A 23438-nucleotide genomic window follows, 5' to 3' on the forward strand; every position below is an offset into this window, starting at 1 on the left:
TAGGAAGGTGCGATTCGTGAAAGCACCTTGCCTCGGACTACTGAAGGTTTAGGTTGAGGATTCTCAGATCTCCGGCGTCGATTTTTTATCAGATCTTCTCCTCCAACCTCAAAACCCTAATCTCCTTTCTGAGATCTCCGGCGTCGATTTCCATCATTGTGCCTAAATTTTTGAAATCGTAAAAGGTCTCTTGAATTATAGTAAATTTAATTATATTATTTCACAACTTAAATAAAAATAATTAATAATTAATGTCTAATTTTACCTTAAAATTTGTTACTGAAAATTACTAAAAAGAAATCAAAGGAATATTGACTAAAGTAGAATATAGTCGTGCATATATTAATAAACGCTTTCCAAATTTTATGAATAAAACAAACTAAACCTCACATCAAAAGCGTTACGAGAAAAGTAATAATAGTTATAAAATAACGTGTTGTTTTCATAGGCCCAAAAAATCTCAACCAATTTTTGTGCAATCGGTGGGCTTAAACGACACCGTCATATTGTCAATATCATACCCAACCAAAAAATTCGCCATCATACTGTTCCCGATGAGTGCGTCCTTGTCGTCAACGCCCATCGCGGTGAAGCAAAAGGACCCATCCGGCATCTTATTGAAAGTCTGAACCGTACTCAATCGCAGATCCACGCCGCCGTCGAAGTGCAGAGTCATCACCAAATCCCCCAAATTATCTTTGTAGCAAAGAGTATCATCGTCAATGGGCTTCGACGGGATATGCCGCCGAACTTCGGCAGCCAATCGTCCGTACAATTCTTTGGGGAGGAGAGTCGGCGGCGTGCCGGTATCGAGAACCGCATTCCCCTTGGCCGGAGGTCCCGACGTACTGTACGGAACGAGGGTTTTTCCGACGGAGATTCCCGTGAGGGTGAGAGAGTAAGATGTCTGGTCGGCTGTTCGAACGAGTTGGGCTGTGATGACTCCGGGTCCTTTAACTTCAGAACCCGACCCAATAGAGAGGCTACTTGAGATTCTCGGGTCGGTGTTGTATGGCATCAGACAAAGGGAGAACTTTCTACCGCCGACCGATGGACCTATCTGTGAATATGAATTTACATTAACTATAAGGTTTTGAACTTTATAGTTGTTTGAATAAGAATATAATTAACCGTTGGTTTCACCATTTAATGCGAATAATGTTTTTAAAAATATTAATAATAATTGAAAGTGATAATATATATACACCTGAGAAACGAAGGAAATCGCTCCTCTTCCAAATCCGATCAATCCCATTTCATTGGCATTAAACGTTCCACTATTATTATGTCCGCAACCAAACACCACCCCCGAAAACGGCGTCGTCGCTCCAGACCTCGAAGTTACAGCCATTTTTTCAGTCGCCAATTCTCCCTGCGTAGATCCGCTTCCATACCCATAGCCGTACTTACACGTGTCGGTGCCGGAGCACGCCGCACCGGACCCCCTCAAATGGCACTGCGGCGACTTGCAAGAAAGGGTTCGAAAGGTTGACGATTTCAAAGGGTCGTAAATCGGATTCGTTTGCCGGTAACATTTCGCACATGGACGACACTGAGCCCAAAATAAATTGCTGCCAGTGTCGAGGATTGCATGCACCTCCGTCGGCGGCGTTCCAACGGCGATTTTCACCATAAATTCGCTGGTTTCCGGCCAAATTTGTGACTTGGCTGCCATCGGTGAAACGTTGCCGGGTGAGAGTCGGCGTTGGATGAGTTCCAGCTTGAGACCACCGCCTTTGCCGGCGATGGAAAGTAGTGCGAGAAGGAGAAATATGGTAGGCGCCATGGGATTGCATGGATTTTAGATTTCTTTGTTTTATTTATACGCGTGAGAGAGATAATGACGTGGAAATTGAAATTATTACCTAGAACTAGGAAAGGACGGCCGTGTTTTTGGTAACCCTCGCTTGATTTTTTTTTTAATATAAAAATAGAATGTTACTTTAGTTGTTTCTATTTACTCAGATCGTATTAAATTTTCATATTTCCAAGCCTTTAATAAATTTAGTTTTAATCTAAATAAGGAAAACAAAAATATTTAAATAGGAGTATATTTCTTATTCTATTTTAATAATTATCTTTGAATTAAATAAAACTATGTAAACTTTTCAAATTAACTTGAAAAAAAAAACATAGTATTTCGATTATTAAAAATAGAATCATTTATTTAATTTAACTAATTAAATAAATTCAATGTATTGCTTGATGATTAATTAACAATTTATAATTATTTGATTAACTATAAATCAAATTTAGATCTAAATAATGTTATTCAGAATTCTATTTTAATAATTATCTTGGAATAAAGGAATTAAATAAAACTATATAAACTTTTGAATTTATCATAATTAATTAATTAATTAATGAAGGTTTGTTATTGTTAATTATAACTTTAATTCTAGAAAGGAAAATAGTTTAATAACGGGTCCAAAAAAAACCTAAACTAAAAGAACAGAATATGAGTATGTTAATAGTCAAAGTTAGTAAGGTTGGGAAAAGTTTTAAAATTGTGATAAATAATAATGAATGCTATATTTTTAATTTTTAAACAAAAACTCATATCAAACCACGTTTTAGAACACAAGGGTAACTTCAAAATTGTTAAAATCATTTGAAGTTAATCATTCATATAACCAATTATTATTTAACTTTACATTTCATAAAAATCGATTTTGAATATTTATAAGAATATCAATTTTGAATATTCATAATTATGTTATTGTCACGACCCAATTTTCGAGGCTTCGAAAAGCCGAATCGTGACTAAAAAGACGAAATTAAAAAGAAAATAAAATAGAAGATAAAATCGGATAAAATTTAAAACGAGAAAAAGAACGGTATGAATATTTCATCAGTTTTATCGATGATTATTCAAGGTAATGCTATATTTACCTAATGCATCACAAGTCCGAAGCTCTTGAAATGTTCAGAGAGTATAAGACTGAGGTTGAGAATCGATGAGGAAAAACTATTAAAACACTTCGATCAGATCGAGGTGGAGAGTATATGGACTTAAGATTCCAGGACTATATGATAGAACATGGAATAACGTCTCAACTCCCAGCCCCTGGCATGCGTCAACAGAACGGTGTATCAGAAAGGAGAAATAGAACTCTGTTAGACATGGTTCGGTCTATGATGAGTTTCGCTCAATTACCTGATTCGTTTTGGGGATATGCAGTGGAGACTGCTGCATGCATTTTGAACATGGTTCCTTCTAAGAGTGTCTCAGAAACACCTTATGAGTTATGGAGAGGGCGTAAAGGTAGTTTACGTCACTTCAGGATTTGGGGATGCCCAGCACACGTGTTGGTGCAAAATCCCAAGAAATTAGAACGTCGTTCGAAATTATGCCTATTCGTAGGATACCTCAAAGAGACGAAAGGTGGTCTGTTTTATGACCCTCAAGAAAACAGAGTGTTTGTGTCAACAAACGCTACATTCTTAGAGGAAGACCACGTAAGAAATCATCAACCTCGCAGCAAACTAGTATCGAGTGAGATTTCTAAAGAAGCTACTTATAAGACAAAAAGAGTTGTTGATCAGGCTGGCCCTTCAACAAGAGTTGTTGATGGACCTGGCACTTCTGGTCAATCGCATCCTTCTCAAGAGTTGAGAATGCCTCGACGTAGTGGGAGGGTTATAACTCAACCCGATCGTTACTTGGGTTTGGCAGAAACACAGGTCATCATACCTGATGATGGCGTTGAGGATCCATTAACCTACAAACAGGCAATGAATGATGAAGATAGAGATCAGTGGATCAAAGCCATGAATCTTGAAATGGAGTCAATGTACTTCAATTCAGTCTGGGAACTTGTAGATCAACAAGATGGGGTAAAACCTATTGGTTGCAAATGGACCTACAAGAGGAAACGAGACCAAGCCGGTAAGGTACAGACCTTTAAAGCTCGACTTGTAGCAAAGGGTTATACCCAAAGAGAGGGGGTGGACTATGAAGAAACCTTCTCTCCTGTTGCTATGCTTAAATCGATTAGAATACTCTTGTCCATTGCCACATTTTATGATTATGAAATTTGGCAAATGGATGTCAAGACAGCCTTTCTAAACGGAAATCTTGAGGAGAGTATCTATATGGCTCAACCACAGGGGTTCATTGAACGGGATCACGAGCAAAAGGTTTGCAAGCTTAAAAGATCCATTTATGGGTTGAAGCAAGCATCTCGATCTTGGAATACAAGGTTTGATACTGCGATCAAATGTTATGGCTTTAAACAAAATGTTGACGAACCTTGTGTTTACGAGAAGATAGTCAACTCTACAGTAGTTTTCCTAGTGTTGTACGTTGACGATATCCTACTCATTGGGCATGATGTGGGATTTCTGACTGACATTAAGCATTGGCTAGCGACACAATTCCAAATGAAAGATTTGGGAGAGGCTAAGTTTGTTCTTGGAATCCAAATTGTTCGGAATCGCAAGAACAAAACACTAGCATTGTCTCAGGCATCCTACATCGACAAAATGTTGGTTCGTTATAAGAAGCAGGACTCCAAGACAGGATTATCACCTTTCAGGCATGGAGTTCATTTGTCGAAGGAAAAAAGTCCTAAGACACCTCAAGAAGTTGAGGATATGAGACATGTTCCCTATGCATCAGCAGTCGGTAGTCTGATGTATGCCATGTTGTGTACCAAACCAGACATATGCTATGCTGCGGGAATTGTCAGCAGATATCAGTCCAGTCCGGGACATGCTCATTGGACTGTCGTTAAAAATATCCTCAAGTATCTTAGGAGAACGAGGGACTATATGCTAATGTACGGCGCTAAGGGATCTGATCCCTACAGGGTACACTGACTCAGATTTTCGACCGATATAGATTCGAGGAAATCGACATCGGGATCTGTTTTCACTCTGAACGGAGGAGCAATAATACGGAGAAGCATAATAAAGCAAGGTTGCATTGTTGATTCCGCCATGGAGGCTGATTATGTTGCTGGTTGTGAAGCAGCGAAAGAATCAGTATGGCTTAGGAAGTTCTTAACTGATTGGAAAGTGGTTCCAAATATGCATCTGTCTATCCCTCTTTATTGTGATAACAGTGGAGCAGTTGCAAATTCTAAAGAACCAAGAAGCCATAAGCGAGGAAAACATATTGAGCGCAAATGTAAGGATTCGAATTTTTGTTTTATTTATTTTACATTTTATGCTAAGATTTTATTTTTGCTGCCAAAACGAAAAGATATTATGCTGCATTTATTGTCGCTGGAAAAGGTATGATTTATAGGAAGGAAATTACTGCCTTAATGGAAAAGTCATAAAGACCTTTTATATTCCCATATACAACTCTCCTCCTTCATTGAAAACAACTTTTGCTCTCCAAACGTTTAGGATTTTCGAGGGTGTCTGAGAGTACGGAAAAAATCGAGAGGGTTAGCCAGGAAAAACGTGTGAGGTGGTTCGCTGGATTTTCTTCGGTGAGTGGCCGGAGGGAGAAGCGACCGAGGCTATCGGTGTTGAATATCGTTGCGCGTCGGTCGGAATAGGCAAGGGGTGTCGTCGCGTCGTCGGAATCGGGGTTGTGACGACGTCGTTGGCGGCGCAGCGACGATTAGGGTTTTTGCGAGATTTCGGGTAAGGAAGACGAAGGAAAACGGGTTGGGTTCACGTTTGGCCTCTGGACCAGCCCACGGAATGAACGCGGGCCCTGTGCGTTTCGGCCCAACGCGGACGAGCGCTGCAGCCTTGGTCTCGGCTCCGCACGCGTGCTCTCGGCTCGGCTTGACGTGTACGGCGGCTCGGCTCCGTCAAAACCCGCAGCTCGGCTCCGTCAAATCCCGCAACTCAGCTTGGCGGCTTAATTGGTCGGCTCGGCAGCTCGGCTTGGTGAATCGGTATCACTATAATATATCGATTCCAAGGTTTTTGGTCCTTCCGAAGCCGTTTCTGCCCTTAGTTTTACCATCCGAGGTCAGTATGGCTCCTAAACGTTAAAGACAGATTAGGTCGATGATTTATTTTGATAAATAGCATGAGGTTTAGCTAGGGTACCTTATGAAAGGTTCTAAATTTTTATGTGGTTATCATAGGACATATTTAACCGCTGGGATTAGCTCGTTGTGAGTGACTTCAACCAAGACTATCGAGGTAAGTGACCTTACTGTTGGAGTTAGCTTTCTACGTGTTGTATGATGGTGTGTGCCCTGTGGCCCCTGCATGCACCATATTTTATGTGATATGATTATGTGATGTATAGATTGTGTTGACCGTAGATTGTGTATGTTATGTGACGTATGAACTTGTGTTGACTGTTGACTGTTTATGTTATGTCATGAATGAGATGTTAGTATTGTATGCCATGAATATGTTGATTGATGCCATAGATACACGTAGAATTATTGAGTCATGTCATGAGATGTTTATGCAACTGGAATGTTTATGTAATATGCCATGTAATGTAAGTCATGTGAGATGCCATGTGATGTAAGAAACGTAAATGCGATGTTAGCACTGCTTATGTAATGCCATGTTAAATATGTTAAGGGACCTCATGCATATATGTATGTCACGTGCATCGGGATTCTTCCCCTTTATGATACGAAAGAATGAAATACGATATTTATGTTCGCCATGATATCATGCGGGCCCTTTTCTGTTCTATGGTGTCCGGCTAAGTGTAACACGTTGTGCCCAACCAAGTCAGGCCCAGGGGGTACGTCTAAGAGCCCACCTGGTGGGTTCATGTACACGTATATGGGCCATGTGTGAAGGAGTACCACACATCCAACCCTACCCGGAATAGAAAAGCGCCCAAGGCTATGAAAAGTTTATGAAAAGTTAGGTCCCGCTCATATGTTGCAATCCTAACCCCAACAGTGGGGTGACTTACTGAGTATTTCATAAAATACTCAAGCCACGTGCTACCTACATTTTTCAGGTAAAGGCAAGGCGCCAATGTACGGTTGACGGCGGAGCTGAGGCCACCATGGAAGTTGGAGACGGGATATTTTTAGGAGTTTACTTTTATTAGACTGTTTTAAGTCATAGGATTGAGTATCGTTTTATTTGGATTTATTTTGAATTCAGTATTGAAGGTTTATTTTCGGAGTATAGGTTTTGTTTTGGATTCATGAATTTTTATGAAAGACTATTTCAAGGTTATTTATGATGAGCTTCCGCCTAATGAGATAAGTATGCATGGGTGACGTCACTAATTAGGTTAAAGAAAATTAGGGGCGTTACAGCAAATATCACCTCATAAGAGAGATTGCGCAACGAGGAGAAGAGGTCGTCACACGGATAGCTTCAGAGCACAACATTGCTGATCCATTTACAAAGCCCCTCAAGGCTAAAGTGCTTGAAGGGCACCTAGTGAGTCTAGGTCTACGTGTTATGTAACCTAGGGCAAGTGGGTGAAAATGCATGGGTATGTGATGCCCTAGTTCATTGTATTTATGTCTTTCTCTCTACTCAACATTGTAAAACCCCACTAGAGTTTTAGTCCAAGTGGGAGTTTGTTGGGTTTTATGTCCTAAAACTCACCGTTTGTAAACAAAAACATATTCGGTTTTCAATAAAGTTATCATTGATGTTTATTCAGTAAAGATTGTTATTGAATAAAGTGAATTTTACGATCATTAATCTAAATCCAATAAACTAAGAACACTCTGGCTATGGTATGATTACTTGAACTATATGTAGAGACATAAGAGTGGATCAAGTTCAAGGATGTAGTCAAAATGATGTATAGTACGGGGATAAGGCTGAGTACCGTATTCTGGGGACACTATGGATGCGGCCCACTTTTGTATATGATATAAACAATGTGATCACTAAATTGTACATGTGGAAACATGTGAGTGGGAGCGTCCTATGCAATGAGTATTGCATAAGATCGGAACATGAAGGAAACCACTCTCGCTTTATAATGTCGTTTACTGTTGAGACTTATTTTTTCATTCGATGACCTAGGTAACTAGATCTTAATCCTGAGCTAACTATGAACTCCTATCTATTCGGAATTATCCTTAGATTTGCATGGGTGAGAGTGGCCCGAGTTCGCCGACTCAATAAGCCTCCCATTTCAGGGGTAAGACTGGGTGAATAGCTGGGGACAGAGGGTGTAAGATGGTATTCACTCCTACCCGCTTTTAGGGATAGTAGAGAGGTTGTTCCCTTAAGTACTGATTCCAGGTCTTGAACAAGAGGCCCCACCCTCTCATGGGCCCGAGAGGGATTCGGTTTGGTGGTTGGACCACAAACCAATTGTTCATTAGAGGATCAGTGGGACTTTAGGAACAAGAAGTAACTTTAGGGGTAAAACGGTAAATTGACCCAGCTCTAGTTACGAACAACCTGTGAATGATCGACTTACTAATCATGGTTATATCAAATGGACAGAAATATAACTATAGTGAGGGGAGTGCAACTACTAGGCTATAGTGGAGTGTCCTAGTAGTTAACGAATGTTGGTTAACAAGGTTAACGAGTTTAGCCAGTTAATCTCGGATCGTTGGAGCCCATGATCTGTAGGTCCATTAGGTCCCCCCCTACTAGCTCATATCGGACTAAACCTTAGAACAGTGTGACGAGTGAGTTCGAAGTGTTCGAATTCAAATTAGGGAATATATGCTAAATATATACGAACCGCATTTTGTTTTAACTATGAATTAAACGAAAAGAGAGAATTGGAGATATTTAAATAAGATTTAAATATTTTAATTATGAATAGGGATTCATAATTAATGCGTGCCGGAATTGATTGAGATTGGCATTTGATTTAATGTTAAATATTAATTAAATTGTTTAATTAATCGTTTAATATTATTTTGATTTGAAAATAATGGTTGAATTAAAATAAAGAAAGCTAAAACGTTGACTTCGCTTCATGGAAAAATCCATGTTTGAGTTCGTGGAACATTGAGCGTCAATAAATGGTTTAACCAAACTTGCATGTTTGCCACATCATCTCACAAATTTGAGTGGAATTTTGAGGGTCAAATTTTGGTAATCTCAAATTTGCAAGAACGTGCAAATAACTCTGTGAATAGAGTGATCAAGGTACATGGAAATTCTTCCGGAAAAACTTTGAGAAAATCTCTCAAAACTCTCTCTTTAGATATATTAAATTCCTATCAAGTTTAGTCACTCACCGGATTCCACAATCCCGTTCTAAGGCCGTAGAAGACACTAGTGGTGGTTCGAAATCGGTTCGTGAGGAAAAAGGAATTTGAACTACGAAAGGTTAGTATTCAAACTCATCGAGTTTTAATGCTTTTGAACATGCTAGCTAATTTACTATAATTGATGTACTTAGAGTGCCAAAGATCCAAATTGCTTCCGCACGTGTTTATAGTAACACCATCATAGGATTCTCGTGCAAGGCCTCACAAACCTGTCGTGGTTTGGAATTCTGGGTTCTAGATCCGCTGGTAATCGTTTCGCGGATCTAAATGCATGGTCTTATAGGAGGTAACCCAATTTAGGGTTCTGTCTAGCCTAGATAGACTCAAGCGCCCTAGTCTAGGCTCGTAGTTTCCTCCTATTCAACAAGAAAGATAACACAAGCAATGATGCACTACACTCAAGCGCCCTAGTCTAGGCTCGTAGTTTCCTCCTATTCAACAAGAAAGATAACACAAGCAATGATGCACTACGGCTAACATGCAACAATACATGTAATATTAACAAACATGCTCAAAGGGAAGATAACATCCACCTTCACCCGTAGCGCAGCTTCCACAAGTTTCCCTTCCTCCTCATACATACACACATTATCACAATCTCAATTGAAATAGATACATAATCGAACTAGATTCCATCGATTTTCTTAATTAGTTCATTTCCATGGTTTCCATACTCATATGCTAGGTTCGGCTAGCTAAGTTTATCGGTATGGTAGCTTGCATGCTCATTCCAAGCGGTTCCTACAAGTACTGCTCGTGGGAATCCAAATGGTTACTTACTTGGTTGACGCGTGCCTTTCCAAGCTCGAGTTTCTTGGCGGAAAGGATTCCCAAAATTCTAGAATTTCCTTGACAGGTCCTAATTCACATAATAATAGGGTCGGTATCAAAATCGAGACGAAGAACAATAAAACGGAGGCCGAACGGAAGGAAAACAAGTACTCACGCGCTACACGAGCCGTGGAGAGCTTCCTACGCGCGACTTCCCGCGCAGTCGCGGTGCAGCACCCGGCTTGGAGAGTCGGTTCGGTTCGTGCGTTCTCGGGTCACGTGCGAAGCGTCGGTTCGGACTCGGGCCAACCCCAATCTGCTTGCCTGACGCGTGCGGGGCACGCCTCACATGCCGGAATGCACCACGTGTCCAACATCGATTCTGCCGCGCTCCTCCGTACGCCGGCCGACGCTTGGCGGCGTTCTTCTCTCTCCTGCTGCGTTTTTTCCAAATTTTCGAGAAACGTGAATTTTTAGCGTTCTCGATCCATTTTCTTTCGATTTTTATATCTTCCAATCCATAATCCGAATCACTTCACGAATATTGTAGATCTCATATTCTATTTGTACCATATATTCTTCTTATATTGTTTTGGTAATCACGCGTCTTATTATTCGAGTTCGAATTTGACGAAAGATACGAGTTCTTACCGAAAATCGTGTTTTCTTGGAACTCCGATTCGAACGGAAATCTCGATCGCCTTCACTCCAAAACTTACGAAGATCACACTCCTGAGGGTAAAAGTCCAAGAATCACTCAAAAACGTCACTGGCACACCAAAATCTCTTTAAACATCTCGATCTAGACATTTGCGGACTAATCGTAAGTTCTTAGACGTTTTCGACGAAATAGTAAGGTGCGATTCGTGAAAGCACCTTGCCTCGGACTACTGAAGGTTTAGGTTGACGATTCTCATATCTCCGGCGTCGATTTTTTATCAGATCTTCTCCTCCAACCTCAAAACCCTAATCTCCTTTCTGAGATCTCCGGCGTCGATTTCCATCATTGTGCCTAAATTTTGGAAATCGTAAAAGGTCTCTTGAATTATAGTAAATTTAATTATATTATTTCACAACTTAAATAAAAATAATTAATAATTAATGTCTAATTTTACCTTAAAATTTGTTACTGAAAATTACTAAAAAGAAATCAAAGGAATATTGACTAAAGTAGAATATAGTCGTGCATATATTAATAAACGCTTTCCAAATTTTATGAATAAAACAAACTAAACCTCACATCAAAAGTGTTACGAGAAAAGTAATAATAGTTATAAAACAGCGTGTTGTTTTCATAGGCCCAATAAATCTCAACCAATTTTTGTGCAATCGGTGGGCTTAAACGACATCGTCATATTGTCAATATCATACCCAACCAAAAAATTCGCCATCATACTGTTCCCGATGAGTGCGTCCTTGTCGTCAACGCCCATCGCGGTGAAGCAAAAGGACCCATCCGGCATCTTATTGAAAGTCTGAACCGTACTCAATCGCAGATCCACGCCGCCGTCGAAGTGCAGAGTCATCACCAAATCCCCCAAATTATCTTTGTAGCAAAGAGTATCATCGTCAATGGGCTTCGACGGGATATGCCGCCGAACTTCGGCAGCCAATCGTCCGTACAATTCTTTGGGGAGGAGAGTCGGCGGCGTGCCGGTATCGAGAACCGCACTCCCCTTGGTCGGAGGTCCCGACGTACTGTACGGAACGAGGGTTTTTCCGACGGAGATTCCGGTGAGGGTGAGAGAGTAAGATGTCTGGTCGGTTGTTCGAACGAGTTGGGCTGTGATGACTCCGGGTCCTTTAACTTCAGAACCCGACCCGATAGAGAGGCTACTTGAGATTCTCGGGTCGGTGTTGTATGGCATCAGACAAAGGGAGAACTTTCTGCCGCCGACCGATGGACCTATCTGTGAATATGAATTTACATTAACTATAAGGTTTTGAACTTTATAGTTGTTTGAATAAGAATATAATTAACCGTTGGTTTCACTATTTAATGCGAATAATGTTTTTAAAAATATTAATAATAATTGAAAGTGATAATATATATACACCTGAGAAACGAAGGAAATCGCTCCTCTTCCAAATCCGATCAATCCCATTTCATTGGCATTAAACGTTCCACTATTATTATGTCCGCAACCAAACACCACCCCCGAAAACGGCGTCGTCGCTCCAGACCTCGAAGTTACAGCCATTTTTTCAGTCGCCAATTCTCCCTGCGTAGATCCGCTTCCATACCCATAGCCGTACTTACACGTGTCGGTGTCGGAGCACGCCGCACCGGACCCCCTCAAATGGCACTGCGGCGACTTGCAAGAAAGGGTTCGAAAGGTTGACGATTTCGAAGGGTCGTAAATCGGATTCGTTTGCCGGTAACATTTCGCACATGGACGACACTGAGCCCAAAATAAATCGCTGCCAGTGTCGAGGATTGCATGCACCTCCGTCGGCGGCGTTCCGACGGCGATTTTCACCATAAATTCGCTGGTTTCCGGCCAAATTTGTGACTTGGCTGCCATCGGTGAAACGTTGCCGGGTGAGAGTCGGCGTTGGATGAGTTCCAGCTTGAGACCACCGCCTTTGCCGGCGATGGAAAGTAGTGCGAGAAGGAGAAATATGGTAGGCGCCATGGGATTGCATGGATTTTAGATTTCTTTGTTTTATTTATACGCGTGAGAGAGATAATGACGTGGAAATTGAAATTATTACGTAGAACTAGGAAAGGACGGCCGTGTTTTTGGTAACCCTCGCTTGTTTTTTTTTAATATAAAAATAGAATGTTACTTTAGTTGTTTCTATTTACTCAGATCGTATTAAATTTTCATATTTCCAAGCCTTTATTAAATTTAGTTTTAATCTAAATAAGGAAAACAAAAATATTTAAATAGGAGTATATTTCTTATTCTATTTTAATAATTATCTTTGAATTAAATAAAACTACTTGAAAAAAAAAACATAGTATTTTATTATTAAAAATAGAATCATTTATTTAATTTAACTAATTAAATAAATTCAATGTATTGCTCAATGATTAATTAACAATTTATAATTATTTGATTAACTATAAATCAAATTTAGATCTAAATAATGTTATTCACAATTCTATTTTAATAATTATCTTTGAATAAAGGAATTAAATAAAACTATATAAACTTTTGAATTTATCATAATTAATTAATTAATTAATGAAGGTTTGTTATTATTAATTATAACTTTAATTCTAGAAAGGAAAATAGTTTAATAACGAGTCCAAAAAAAACCTAAACTAAAAGAACAGAATATGAGTATGTTAATAGTCAAAGTTAGTAAGGTTGGGAAAAGTTTTAAAATTGTGATAAATAATAATGAATGCTATATTTTTAATTTTTAAACAAAAACTCATATCAAACCACGTTAGGGTAACTTCAAAATTGTTGAAATCATTTGAAGTTAATCATTCATATAACCAATTATTATTTAACTTTACATTTCATAAAAATCGATTTTGAATATTTATAAGAATATCAATTTTGAATATTCATACTTATGTTATTGTCACGACCCAATTTTCGAGGCTTCGAAAAGCCGAATCGTGACTAAAAAGACGAAATTAAAAAGAAAATAAAATAGAAGATAAAAATCGGATAAAATTTAAAACGAGAAAAAGAACGGTATGAATATTTCATCAGTTTTATTGATGATTATTCAAGGTATGGCTATATTTACCTAATGCATCACAAGTCCGAAGCTCTTGAAATGTTCAGAGAGTATAAGACTGAGGTTGAGAATCGATGAGGAAAAACTATTAAAACACTTCGATCAGATCGAGGTGGAGAGTATATGGACTTAAGATTCCAGGACTATATGATAGAACATGGAATAACGTCTCAACTCCCAGCCCCTGGCATGCGTCAACAGAACGGTGTATCAGAAAGGAGAAATAGAACTCTGTTAGACATGGTTCGGTCTATGATGATTTTCGCTCAATTACCTGATTCGTTTTGGGGATATGCAGTGGAGATTGCTGCATGCATTTTGAACATGGTTCCTTCTAAGAGTGTCTCAGAAACACCTTATGAGTTATGGAGAGGGCGTAAAGGTAGTTTACGACACTTCAGGATTTGGGGATGGCCAGCACACGTGTTGGTGCAAAACCCCAAGAAATTAGAACGTAGTTCGAAATTATGCCTATTCGTAGGATACCTCAAAGAGACGAAAGGTGGTCTGTTTTATGACCCTCAAGAAAACAGAGTGTTTGTGTCAACAAACGCTACATTCTTAGAGGAAGACCACGTAAGAAATCATCAACCTCGCAGCAAACTAGTATCGAGTGAGATTTCTAAAGAAGCTACTTATAAGACAAAAAGAGTTGTTGATCAGGCTGGCCCTTCAACAAGAGTTGTTGATGGACCTGGCACTTCTGGTCAATCGCATCCTTCTCAAGAGTTGAGAATGCCTCGACGTAGTGGGAGGGTTATAACTCAACCCGATCGTTACTTGGGTTTGGCAGAAACACAGGTCATCATACCTGATGATGGCGTTGAGGATCCATTAACCTACAAACAGGCAATGAATGATGAAGATAGAGATCAGTGGATCAAAGCCATGAATCTTGAAATGGAGTCAATGTACTTCAATTCAGTCTGGGAACTTGTAGATCAACAAGATGGGGTAAAACCTATTGGTTGCAAATGGACCTACAAGAGGAAACGAGACCAAGCCGGTAAGGTACAGACCTTTAAAGCTCGACTTGTAGCAAAGGGTTATACCCAAAGAGAGGGGGTGGACTATGAAGAAACCTTCTCTCCTATTGCTATGCTTAAATCGATTAGAATACTCTTGTCCATTGCCACATTTTATGATTATGAAATTTGGCAAATGGATGTCAAGACAACCTTTCTAAACGGAAATCTTGAGGAGAGTATCTATATGGCTCAACCACAGGGGTTCATTGAACAGGATCACGAGCAAAAGGTTTGCAAGCTTAAAAGATCCATTTATGGGTTGAAGCAAGCATCTCGATCTTGGAATACAAGGTTTGATACTGCGATCAAATGTTATGGCTTTAAACAAAATGTTGACGAACCTTGTGTTTACGAGAAGATAGTCAACTCTACAGTAGTTTTCCTAGTGTTGTACGTTGACGATATCCTACTCATTGGGCATGATGTGGGATTTCTGACTGACATTAAGCATTGGCTAGCGACACAATTCCAAATGAAAGATTTGGGAGAGGCTAAGTTTGTTCTTGGAATCCAAATTGTTCGGAATCGCAAGAACAAAACACTAGCATTGTCTCAGGCATCCTACATCGACAAAATGTTGGTTCGTTATAAGAAGCAGGACTCCAAGACAGGATTATCACCTTTCAGGCATGGAGTTCATTTGTCGAAGGAAAAAAGTCCTAAGACACCTCAAGAAGTTGAGGATATGAGACATGTTCCCTATGCATCAGCAGTCGGTAGTCTGATGTATGCCATGTTGTGTACCAAACCAGACATATGCTATGCCGCGGGAATTGTCAGCAGATATCAGTCCAGTCCGGGACATGCTCATTGGACTGCCGTTAAAAATATCCTCAAGTATCTTAGGAGAACGAGGGACTATATGCTAATGTACGGTGCTAAGGGATCTAATCCCTACAGGGTACACTGACTCAGATTTTCGACCGATATAGATTCGAGGAAATCGACATCGGGATCTGTTTTCACTCTGAACGGAGGAGCAATAATACGGAGAAGCATAATAAAGCAAGGTTGCATTGTTGATTCCGCCATGGAGGCTGAGTATGTTGCTGGTTGTGAAGCAGCGAAAGAATCAGTATGGCTTAGGAAGTTCTTAACTGATTTGAAAGTGGTTCCAAATATGCATCTGTCTATCCCTCTTTATTGTGATAACAGTGGAGCAGTTGCAAATTCTAAAGAACCAAGAAGCCATAAGCGAGGAAAACATATTGAGCGCAAATATCACCTCATAAGAGAGATTGCGCAACGAGGAGAAGAGGTCGTCACACGGATAGCTTCAGAGCACAACATTGCTGATCCATTTACAAAGCCCCTCGCGGCTAAAGTGCTTGAAGGGCACCTAGTGAGTCTAGGACTACGTGTTATGTAACCTAGGGCAAGTGGGTGAAAATGCATGGGTATGTGATGCCCTAGTTCATTGTATTTATGTCTTTCTCTCTACTCAACATTGTAAAACCCCACTAGAGTTTTAGTCCAAGTGGGAGTTTGTTGGGTTTTATGTCCTAAAACTCACCGTTTGTAAACAAAAACATATTCGGTTTTCAATAAAGTTATCATTGATGTTTATTCAGTAAATATTGTTATTGAATAAAGTGAATTTTACGATCATTAATCTAAATCCAATAAACTAAGAACACTCTGGCTATGGTATGATTACTTGAACTATATGTAGAGACATAAGAGTGGATCAAGTTCAAGGATATAGTCAAAATGATGTATAGTACGGGGATAAGGCTGAGTACCGTATTCTGGGGACACTATGGATGCGGCCCACTTTTGTATATGATATAAACAATGTGATCACTAAATTGTACATGTGGAAACATGTGAGTGGGGGCGTCCTATGCAATGAGTATTGCATAAGATCGGAACATGAAGGAAACCACTCTCGCTTTATAATGTCGTTTGTTAGGATCGCACAACAACGCACACGCTCGATCTAGATGATCACAAAGAGAAGGATAGAGAGAATTGCAAGGAGAACTCTGGCTAAAAGGATTTTTTATTGATGACTTCAGGCATGTACAACAAGAGAGTACAGAGAATAGAAAAGTACATTTAAGAGCTTTACTGGACGGGATATATATATGGTTCAGTCTACTAAATATAGCTTTACCAGATTTAACCATCTACTATATATAGGTATGTACCATATATAGCTTTACCGGATATAGCCATTGACCAAGCTATAAATACAGGGAGCAGACTCCATAACTCAACAATTCTCCCACTTGGAGACTGATCCTACACCATACCAATTAGGGCTTTGCATAGCTTTAATTTTCCAACATCAACACATTTTGTCAACATGTCTGCTGGATTCTTTGCACCCTCTATCTTCTCCAAACACATATCGCCTTCTTCCACTAACCTGCGAGTGAAATGGTACCGTCTTCTAATGTGTTTTGTTCTTGAATGATAGACTGGGTTTTTCACCAACTGTATGGCACTCTGACTATCTGTATAAAGGATCTTCTTGCACTGCTTCCGACCTAATTCTTCTAGATAATCTGTCATCCATATCATCTCCTTTCCAGCTTCAGCTATGACCACGTACTCAGCTTCAGTAGATGAAAGAGCAACGCATTTCTGAAGCTTAGACATCCAACTCACTGCTGTTCCATCTATAGTGTTGATATACCCAGATGTGCTCTTGCTGGAGTCTACATCTCCACTCAGATCAGCATCCACAAAACCTTGCAGAACTACTTTGCCATTGCCATAACAAAGTGTAGTATTGGATGTACCTCTCAGATATCTCAGAAGCCACTTCACAGCTTCCCAATGTTCCTTCCCTGGATTTGCCATGTACTTGCTAACAACTCCCACTGCATGTGTTATGTCAGGTCTAGTGCAGACCATAGCATACATCAAACTCCCAACTACAGAAGCGTACGGAACTGATGCCATGTGCTCACGTTCCTCAACTGTCTTGGGAGATTGCCCCTTTGACAATTTAATATGATTTGCCAAGGGGGTAGTCCTGGGTTTAGCGTTATTCATCTTGAATTTGGACAACACCTTCTCAATGTACTGCTCTTGGGATAGATTTAATGTGCCAGCAGATCTATCTCGAGAAATCCTCATCCCAAGGATCTGCTTCGCTGCACCTAAATCTTTCATCTCAAATACTGAAGACAAGCTTGCCTTCAGGTGGTTTATCTCCCTCATACTTGATCCAGCAATTAGTATATCATCCACATACAGGAGTAGAAACACATAAGAATCAGTGTATTTCTTGAGGTAGCAACACTGATCCTTTTCACTTCTGTGGAAACCACTCTTGCTCATGAAGGAGTCAAACTTCTTGTACCATTGTCTCGGTGCTTGTTTCAGTCCATACAAGCTCTTATTGAGCTTACACACCATGTGCTCCTTGCTTGGAGCTGCAAATCCTTCGGGTTGTTGCATATAGATCTCCTCATCTAGATCTCCATGTAAAAATGCCGTTTTTACATCCATTTGCTCAAGGTGCAAATTCTCCGATGCAACAATACTCAGTAGAATTCGGATAGTAGTTAATTTCACAACTGGAGAAAAGATCTCAGCATAATCAATGCCTTTTCTTTGTGAATATCCTTTAACTACTAACCGAGCCTTAAACCTCCTTCTGCCATCTGGTTCAACCTTGATTTTGAACACCCATTTGTTCAACAGAGCTCTCTTTCCTGTAGGCAACTCAGTCAGCACCCACGTATTATTCCTTTCAAGTGAGCTCATCTCATCATCCATGGCTTGCTCCCATTTAGTTGAATCTTCCACTTGTAGGGCCTCATCAAAGGACTCTGGTTCTCCTTCGTCAGTTAGCAACAGATAGTGTAATGAGGTTGAATATCTGTCTGGTGCTCTGGTAGTTCTGGATGATCTTCTCAACACCTGTTCAGGTGCCACTTGCTCCACGTCTGGTTCTTCAGCAATAGGATCAGCCACGTCTGGTTCTTCAGCAATAGGATCAGGAGTTTCTTGAGCTTCTGTTGTACCATCACTGTGTGAATTTTCTTGCCACTCAAATTCAACTCCCACTTGCTTCGTAGTCTCAGAGTTTATCTTCTCTCTGTCCTTGTACATGACATTTTCATCAAAGGTCACATCACAGTGTCTTAGGATCTTATTATTTTTCTCATCCCAAAACCTATACCCGAACATTTCAGAGCCATAGCCTATGAAGTAGCATTTCACAGCCTTAGCATCAAGCTTATCTCTCTTCTCTGGATCAACATGAACATATGCAGTACAGCCAAAGGTTCTCAAGTGAGAGTACTTGAGTTCTTTTCCTGTCCATACTTCTTCGGGCAATTTGAACTTCAAGGGTACTGACGGCCCTCTATTAATCAAATATGCTGCTGTGTTCACAGCATCAGCCCAGAATGCCTTTGGCAATCCAGAATGAATCCTCATGCTTCTTGCTCGCTCATTCAAGGTTCTGTTCATCCTTTCTGCAATACCATTTTGTCTTGCCTTACCGGGAATTGTTCTTACTAATCTAATTCCCTCAGCTGCACAAAATGTTATAAACTCTGATTTGTTGTACTCTCCTCCATTGTCAGACCTCAGGCATTTGATCTTCAAGCCGGTCTGATTTTCAACTTCAGCTTTCCACTTCTTGAAAGTGGTAAACACATCTGACTTGTGTTTCAGAAAGTAAACCCATACCTTCCTGCTGAAGTCATCGATGAAGGTGACGTAGTACCTTGATCCACCAAGTGATGAAACTAAAGATGGTCCCCAGACGTCTGTATGGACCATTTCCAACCGCACTTTCTTCGGTTCTCTGGCAGCCTTTGTGAAACTAACTCGTTTCTGTTTGCCCATAACGCAGCTCTCACAAAGACCCATATCAACAGATTTTAAGCCTTCTAAAGCTCCTTTCGCAGTCAGCATCTTCATTCCTTTGACGCTCATATGTCCAAGTCTATTGTGCCATAGACTTGAATTGGAAGCACTCTCAGCAGCAGCAGTCATGTTTATACACTCTGCAGTAGTGTATAAGGTTTCGGATTTTGTGCCACGCGCAACAACCATGGCGCCCTTCACAATCTTCCAGGAACTCTTTCCAAACTCTGCTGCATAGCCTGTGCTATCCAACTGACCAATAGAGATCAGGTTCTTCTTGAGACCAGGAATGTATCTGACATCTTGTAATGTCCATTGATTTCCTGCTGGAGTTTGTATGGAGACATCTCCCTTTCCTTCAATCTTCAAGGTTTTATTGTCGGCAAGATACACCTTCCCGAAATTTCCTGATTTGAAATTTCGAAACAATTCCTTACTTGGAGACGAATGGAACGATGCACCTGAATCCAAAATCCAGGATTCAGCTGGGCTATCCACACTAAGGATTAAAACGTCCTCAGCATCTTCTGTTGTGTATATAGAATCATCATCATCTTCAGATTTATGATTCTGCTTCTTCTTTAGCTTTGTACAATCTGTCCGAAAGTGTCCTTTTTCCCCACAGCTCCAACACGTTACGTTGGGTTTGTTTGGTGATTTTCCCCGGTTCTTTGATTTTGAACGCCCATGTTTGTTTGAGCTCTTTGATTTGCTTCTTCCCCTTCGATCAACACTGAGAGCATTGCCTGATGAATCTCCAGTTTCCCGTTTGCGAATACTTTCGCTGAGAACTACATCTCGAATTTCATCAAACTTCAGTTTATCAGATCCTCGGGAACTGCTGATTGCGGCAACAACAGTATCCCATGACTCGGGTAAGGATGACATCAAAATCAACGCTTTAATTTCATCTTCGAAATTAATTTCCACCGAACCCAGTTGACTTATGATCATATTGAATTCATTTATATGATCCGCAACACGTCCACCTTCAGACATCTGTAGATTGAACAATCTATGCATCAAATACACCTTGTTCATAGCCGACGGTTTTTCATACATATTTGACAGCGCCTTCATCAGATCTGACGTTGTCTTCTCCTTGATGATGTTAAACGCCACGTTTCTGGATAGCGTCAACCGGATCATCCCTAAGGCTTGTCGATCCTTGAGCTTCCACTGTTCCGTGGTCATGGTATCCGGCTTCACCCCCAACAGAGGTTCGTGAAGATCTTTCTGGTACAGATAATCTTCAATCTGCATCTTCCAGAAACCGAAATCGGATCCATCGAACTTCTCAATTCCAATCTTTGAACTTTCCATCTTCACAGATCGTGGTGAATTTTGCCTTGCTCTGATACCAGTTGTTAGGATCGCACAACAACGCACACGCTCGATCTAGATGATCACAAAGAGAAGGATAGAGAGAATTGCAAGGAGAACTCTGGCTAAAAGGATTTTTTATTGATGACTTCAGGCATGTACAACAAGAGAGTACAGAGAATAGAAAAGTACATTTAAGAGCTTTACTGGACGGGATATATATATGGTTCAGTCTACTAAATATAGCTTTACCAGATTAAACCATCTACTATATATAGCTATGTACCATATATAGCTTTACCGGATATAGCCATTGACCAAGCTATAAATACAGGGAGCAGACTCCATAACTCAACATCGTTTACTGTTGAGACTTATTTTTTCATTCGATGACCTAGGTAACTCGATCTTAATCCTGAGCTAACTATGAACTCCTATCTATTCGGAATTATCCTTAGATTTGCATGGGTGAGAGTGGCCCGAGTTCGCCGACTCAATAAGCCTCCCATTTCAGGGGTAAGATTGGGTGAATAGCTGGGGACAGAGGGTGTAAGATGGTATTCACTCCTACCCGCTTTTAGGGATAGTAGAGAGGTTGTTCCCTTAAGTACTGATTCCAGGTCTTGAACAAGAGGCCCCACCCTCTCATGGGCCCGAGAGGGATTCGGTTTGGTGGTTGGACCACAAACCAATTGTTCATTAGAGGATCAGTGGGACTTTAGGAACAAGAAGTAACTTTAGGGGTAAAACGGTAAATTGACCCAGCTCTAGTTACGAACAACCTGTGAATGATCGACTTACTAATCATGGTTATATCAAATGGACAGAAATATAACTATAGTGAGGGGAGTGCAACTACTAGGCTATAGTGGAGTGTCCTAGTAGTTAACGAATGTTGGTTAACAAGGTTAACGAGTTTAGCCAGTTAATCTCGGATCGTTGGAGCCCATGATCTGTAGGTTCATTAGGTCCCCCCCTGTTAGCTCATATCGGACTAAACCTTAGAACAGTGTGACGAGTGAGTTCGAAGTGTTCGAATTCAAATTAGGGAATATATGCTAAATATATACGAACCGCATTTTGTTTTAACTATGAATTAAACGAAAAGAGAGAATTGGAGATATTTAAATAAGATTTAAATATTTTAATTATGAATAGGGATTCATAATCAATGCGTGCCGGAATTGATTGGGATTGGCATTTGATTTAATGTTAAATATTAATTAAATTGTTTAATTAATCGTTTAATATTATTTTGATTTGAAATTAATTATTTAAATTAATTGTTGAATTAAAATAAAGAAAGCTAAAACGTTGACTTCGCTTCATGGAAAAATCCATGTTTGAGTTCGTGGAACATTGAGCGTCAATAAATGGTTTAACCAAACTTGCATGTTTGCCACATCATCTCACAAATTTGAGTGGAATTTTGAGGGTCAAATTTTGGTAATCTCAAATTTGCAAGAACGTGCAAATAACTCTGTGAATAGAGTGATCAAGTTACATGGAAATTCTTCCGGAAAAACTTTGAGAAAATCTCTCAAAACTCTCTCTTTAGATATATTAAATTCCTATCAAGTTTAGTCACTCACCGGATTCCACAATCCCGTTCTAAGGCCGTAGAAGACACTAGTGGTGGTTCGAAATCGGTTCGTGAGGAAAAAGGAATTTGAACTACGAAAGGTTAGTATTCAAACTCATCGAGTTTTAATGCTTTTGAACATGCTAGCTAATTTACTATAATTGATGTACTTAGAGTGCCAAAGATCCAAATTGCTTCCGCACGTGTTTATAGTAACACCATCATAGGATTCTCGTGCAAGGCCTCACAAACCTGTCGTGGTTTGGAATTCTGGGTTCTAGATCCGCTGGTAATCATTTCGCGGATCTAAATGCATGGTCTTATAGGAGGTATCCCAATTTAGGGTTCTGTCTAGCTTAGATAGACTCAAGCGCCCTAGTCTAGGCTCGTAGTTTCCTCCTATTCAACAAGAAAGATAACACAAGCAATGATGCACTACACTCAAGCGCCCTAGTCTAGGCTCGTAGTTTCCTCCTATTCAACAAGAAAGATAACACAAGCAATGATGCACTACAGCTAACATGCAACAATACATGTAATATTAACAAACATGCTCAAAGGGAAGATAACATCCACCTTCACCCGGAGCGCAGCTTTCACAAGTTTCCCTTCCTCCTCATACATACACACATTATCACAATCTCAATTGAAACAGATACATAATCGAACTAGATTCCATCGATTTTCTTAATTAGTTCATTTCCATGGTTTCCATACTCATATGCTAGGTTCGGCTAGCTAAGTTTATCGGTATGGTAGTTTGCATGCTCATTCCAAGCGGTTCCTACAAGTACTGCTCGTGGGAATCCAAATGGTTACTTACTTGGTTGACGCGTGCCTTTCCAAGCTCGAGTTTCTTGGCGGAAAGGATTCCAAAAATTCTAGAATTTCCTTGACAGGTCCTAATTCACATAATAATAGGGTCGGTATCAAAATCGAGACGAAGAACAATAAAACGGAGGCCAAACGGAAGGAAAACAAGTACTCACGCGCTACACGAGCCCTGGAGAGCTTCCTACGCGCGACTTCACGCGCAGTCGCGGGGCAGCA

The 23438-nt window shown here is 40.2% G+C and overlaps 1 protein-coding gene and 1 pseudogene across 1 annotated transcript; both read right to left on the reverse strand.

Annotated features, from left to right (window-relative positions):
- Window positions 1–460: 460 nt before the first annotated feature.
- Window positions 461–1786, reverse strand: LOC147794752 (aspartic proteinase CDR1 pseudogene; annotated as a pseudogene).
- A 9444-nt stretch (window positions 1787–11230) lies between these two features.
- On the reverse strand, window positions 11231–12556 carry LOC147794753 (aspartic proteinase CDR1-like). Its single transcript, XM_087122693.1, has 2 exons — window positions 12201–12556; window positions 11231–11618 (listed from the first exon to the last, which is right to left on the reverse strand). The coding sequence occupies exons 1-2, from the start codon at window positions 12554–12556 to the stop codon at window positions 11231–11233; spliced, it is 744 nt and encodes a 247-aa protein (XP_086978819.1).
- Window positions 12557–23438: the final 10882 nt, after the last annotated feature.

This window comes from Cucurbita pepo, chromosome 1, assembly GCF_057944985.1.
Source record: "Cucurbita pepo subsp. pepo isolate OVF chromosome 1, ASM5794498v1, whole genome shotgun sequence".
NCBI classification, from domain to species: Eukaryota; Viridiplantae; Streptophyta; class Magnoliopsida; order Cucurbitales; family Cucurbitaceae; genus Cucurbita; species Cucurbita pepo.

What these genes read in the sequence shown, in the direction of transcription:
- LOC147794753 (XM_087122693.1), bottom strand. Translation starts at nt 12,556, where the DNA reads ATGGCGCCTACCATATTTCTCCTTCTCGCACTACTTTCCATCGCCGGC. An exon ending in TTGAGGGGGTCCGGTGCGGC is followed by an intron (nt 11,619 to 12,200) that starts GTGCTCCGACAC and finishes CGTTCCGTACAG; the next exon opens with TACGTCGGGACCTCCGACCA.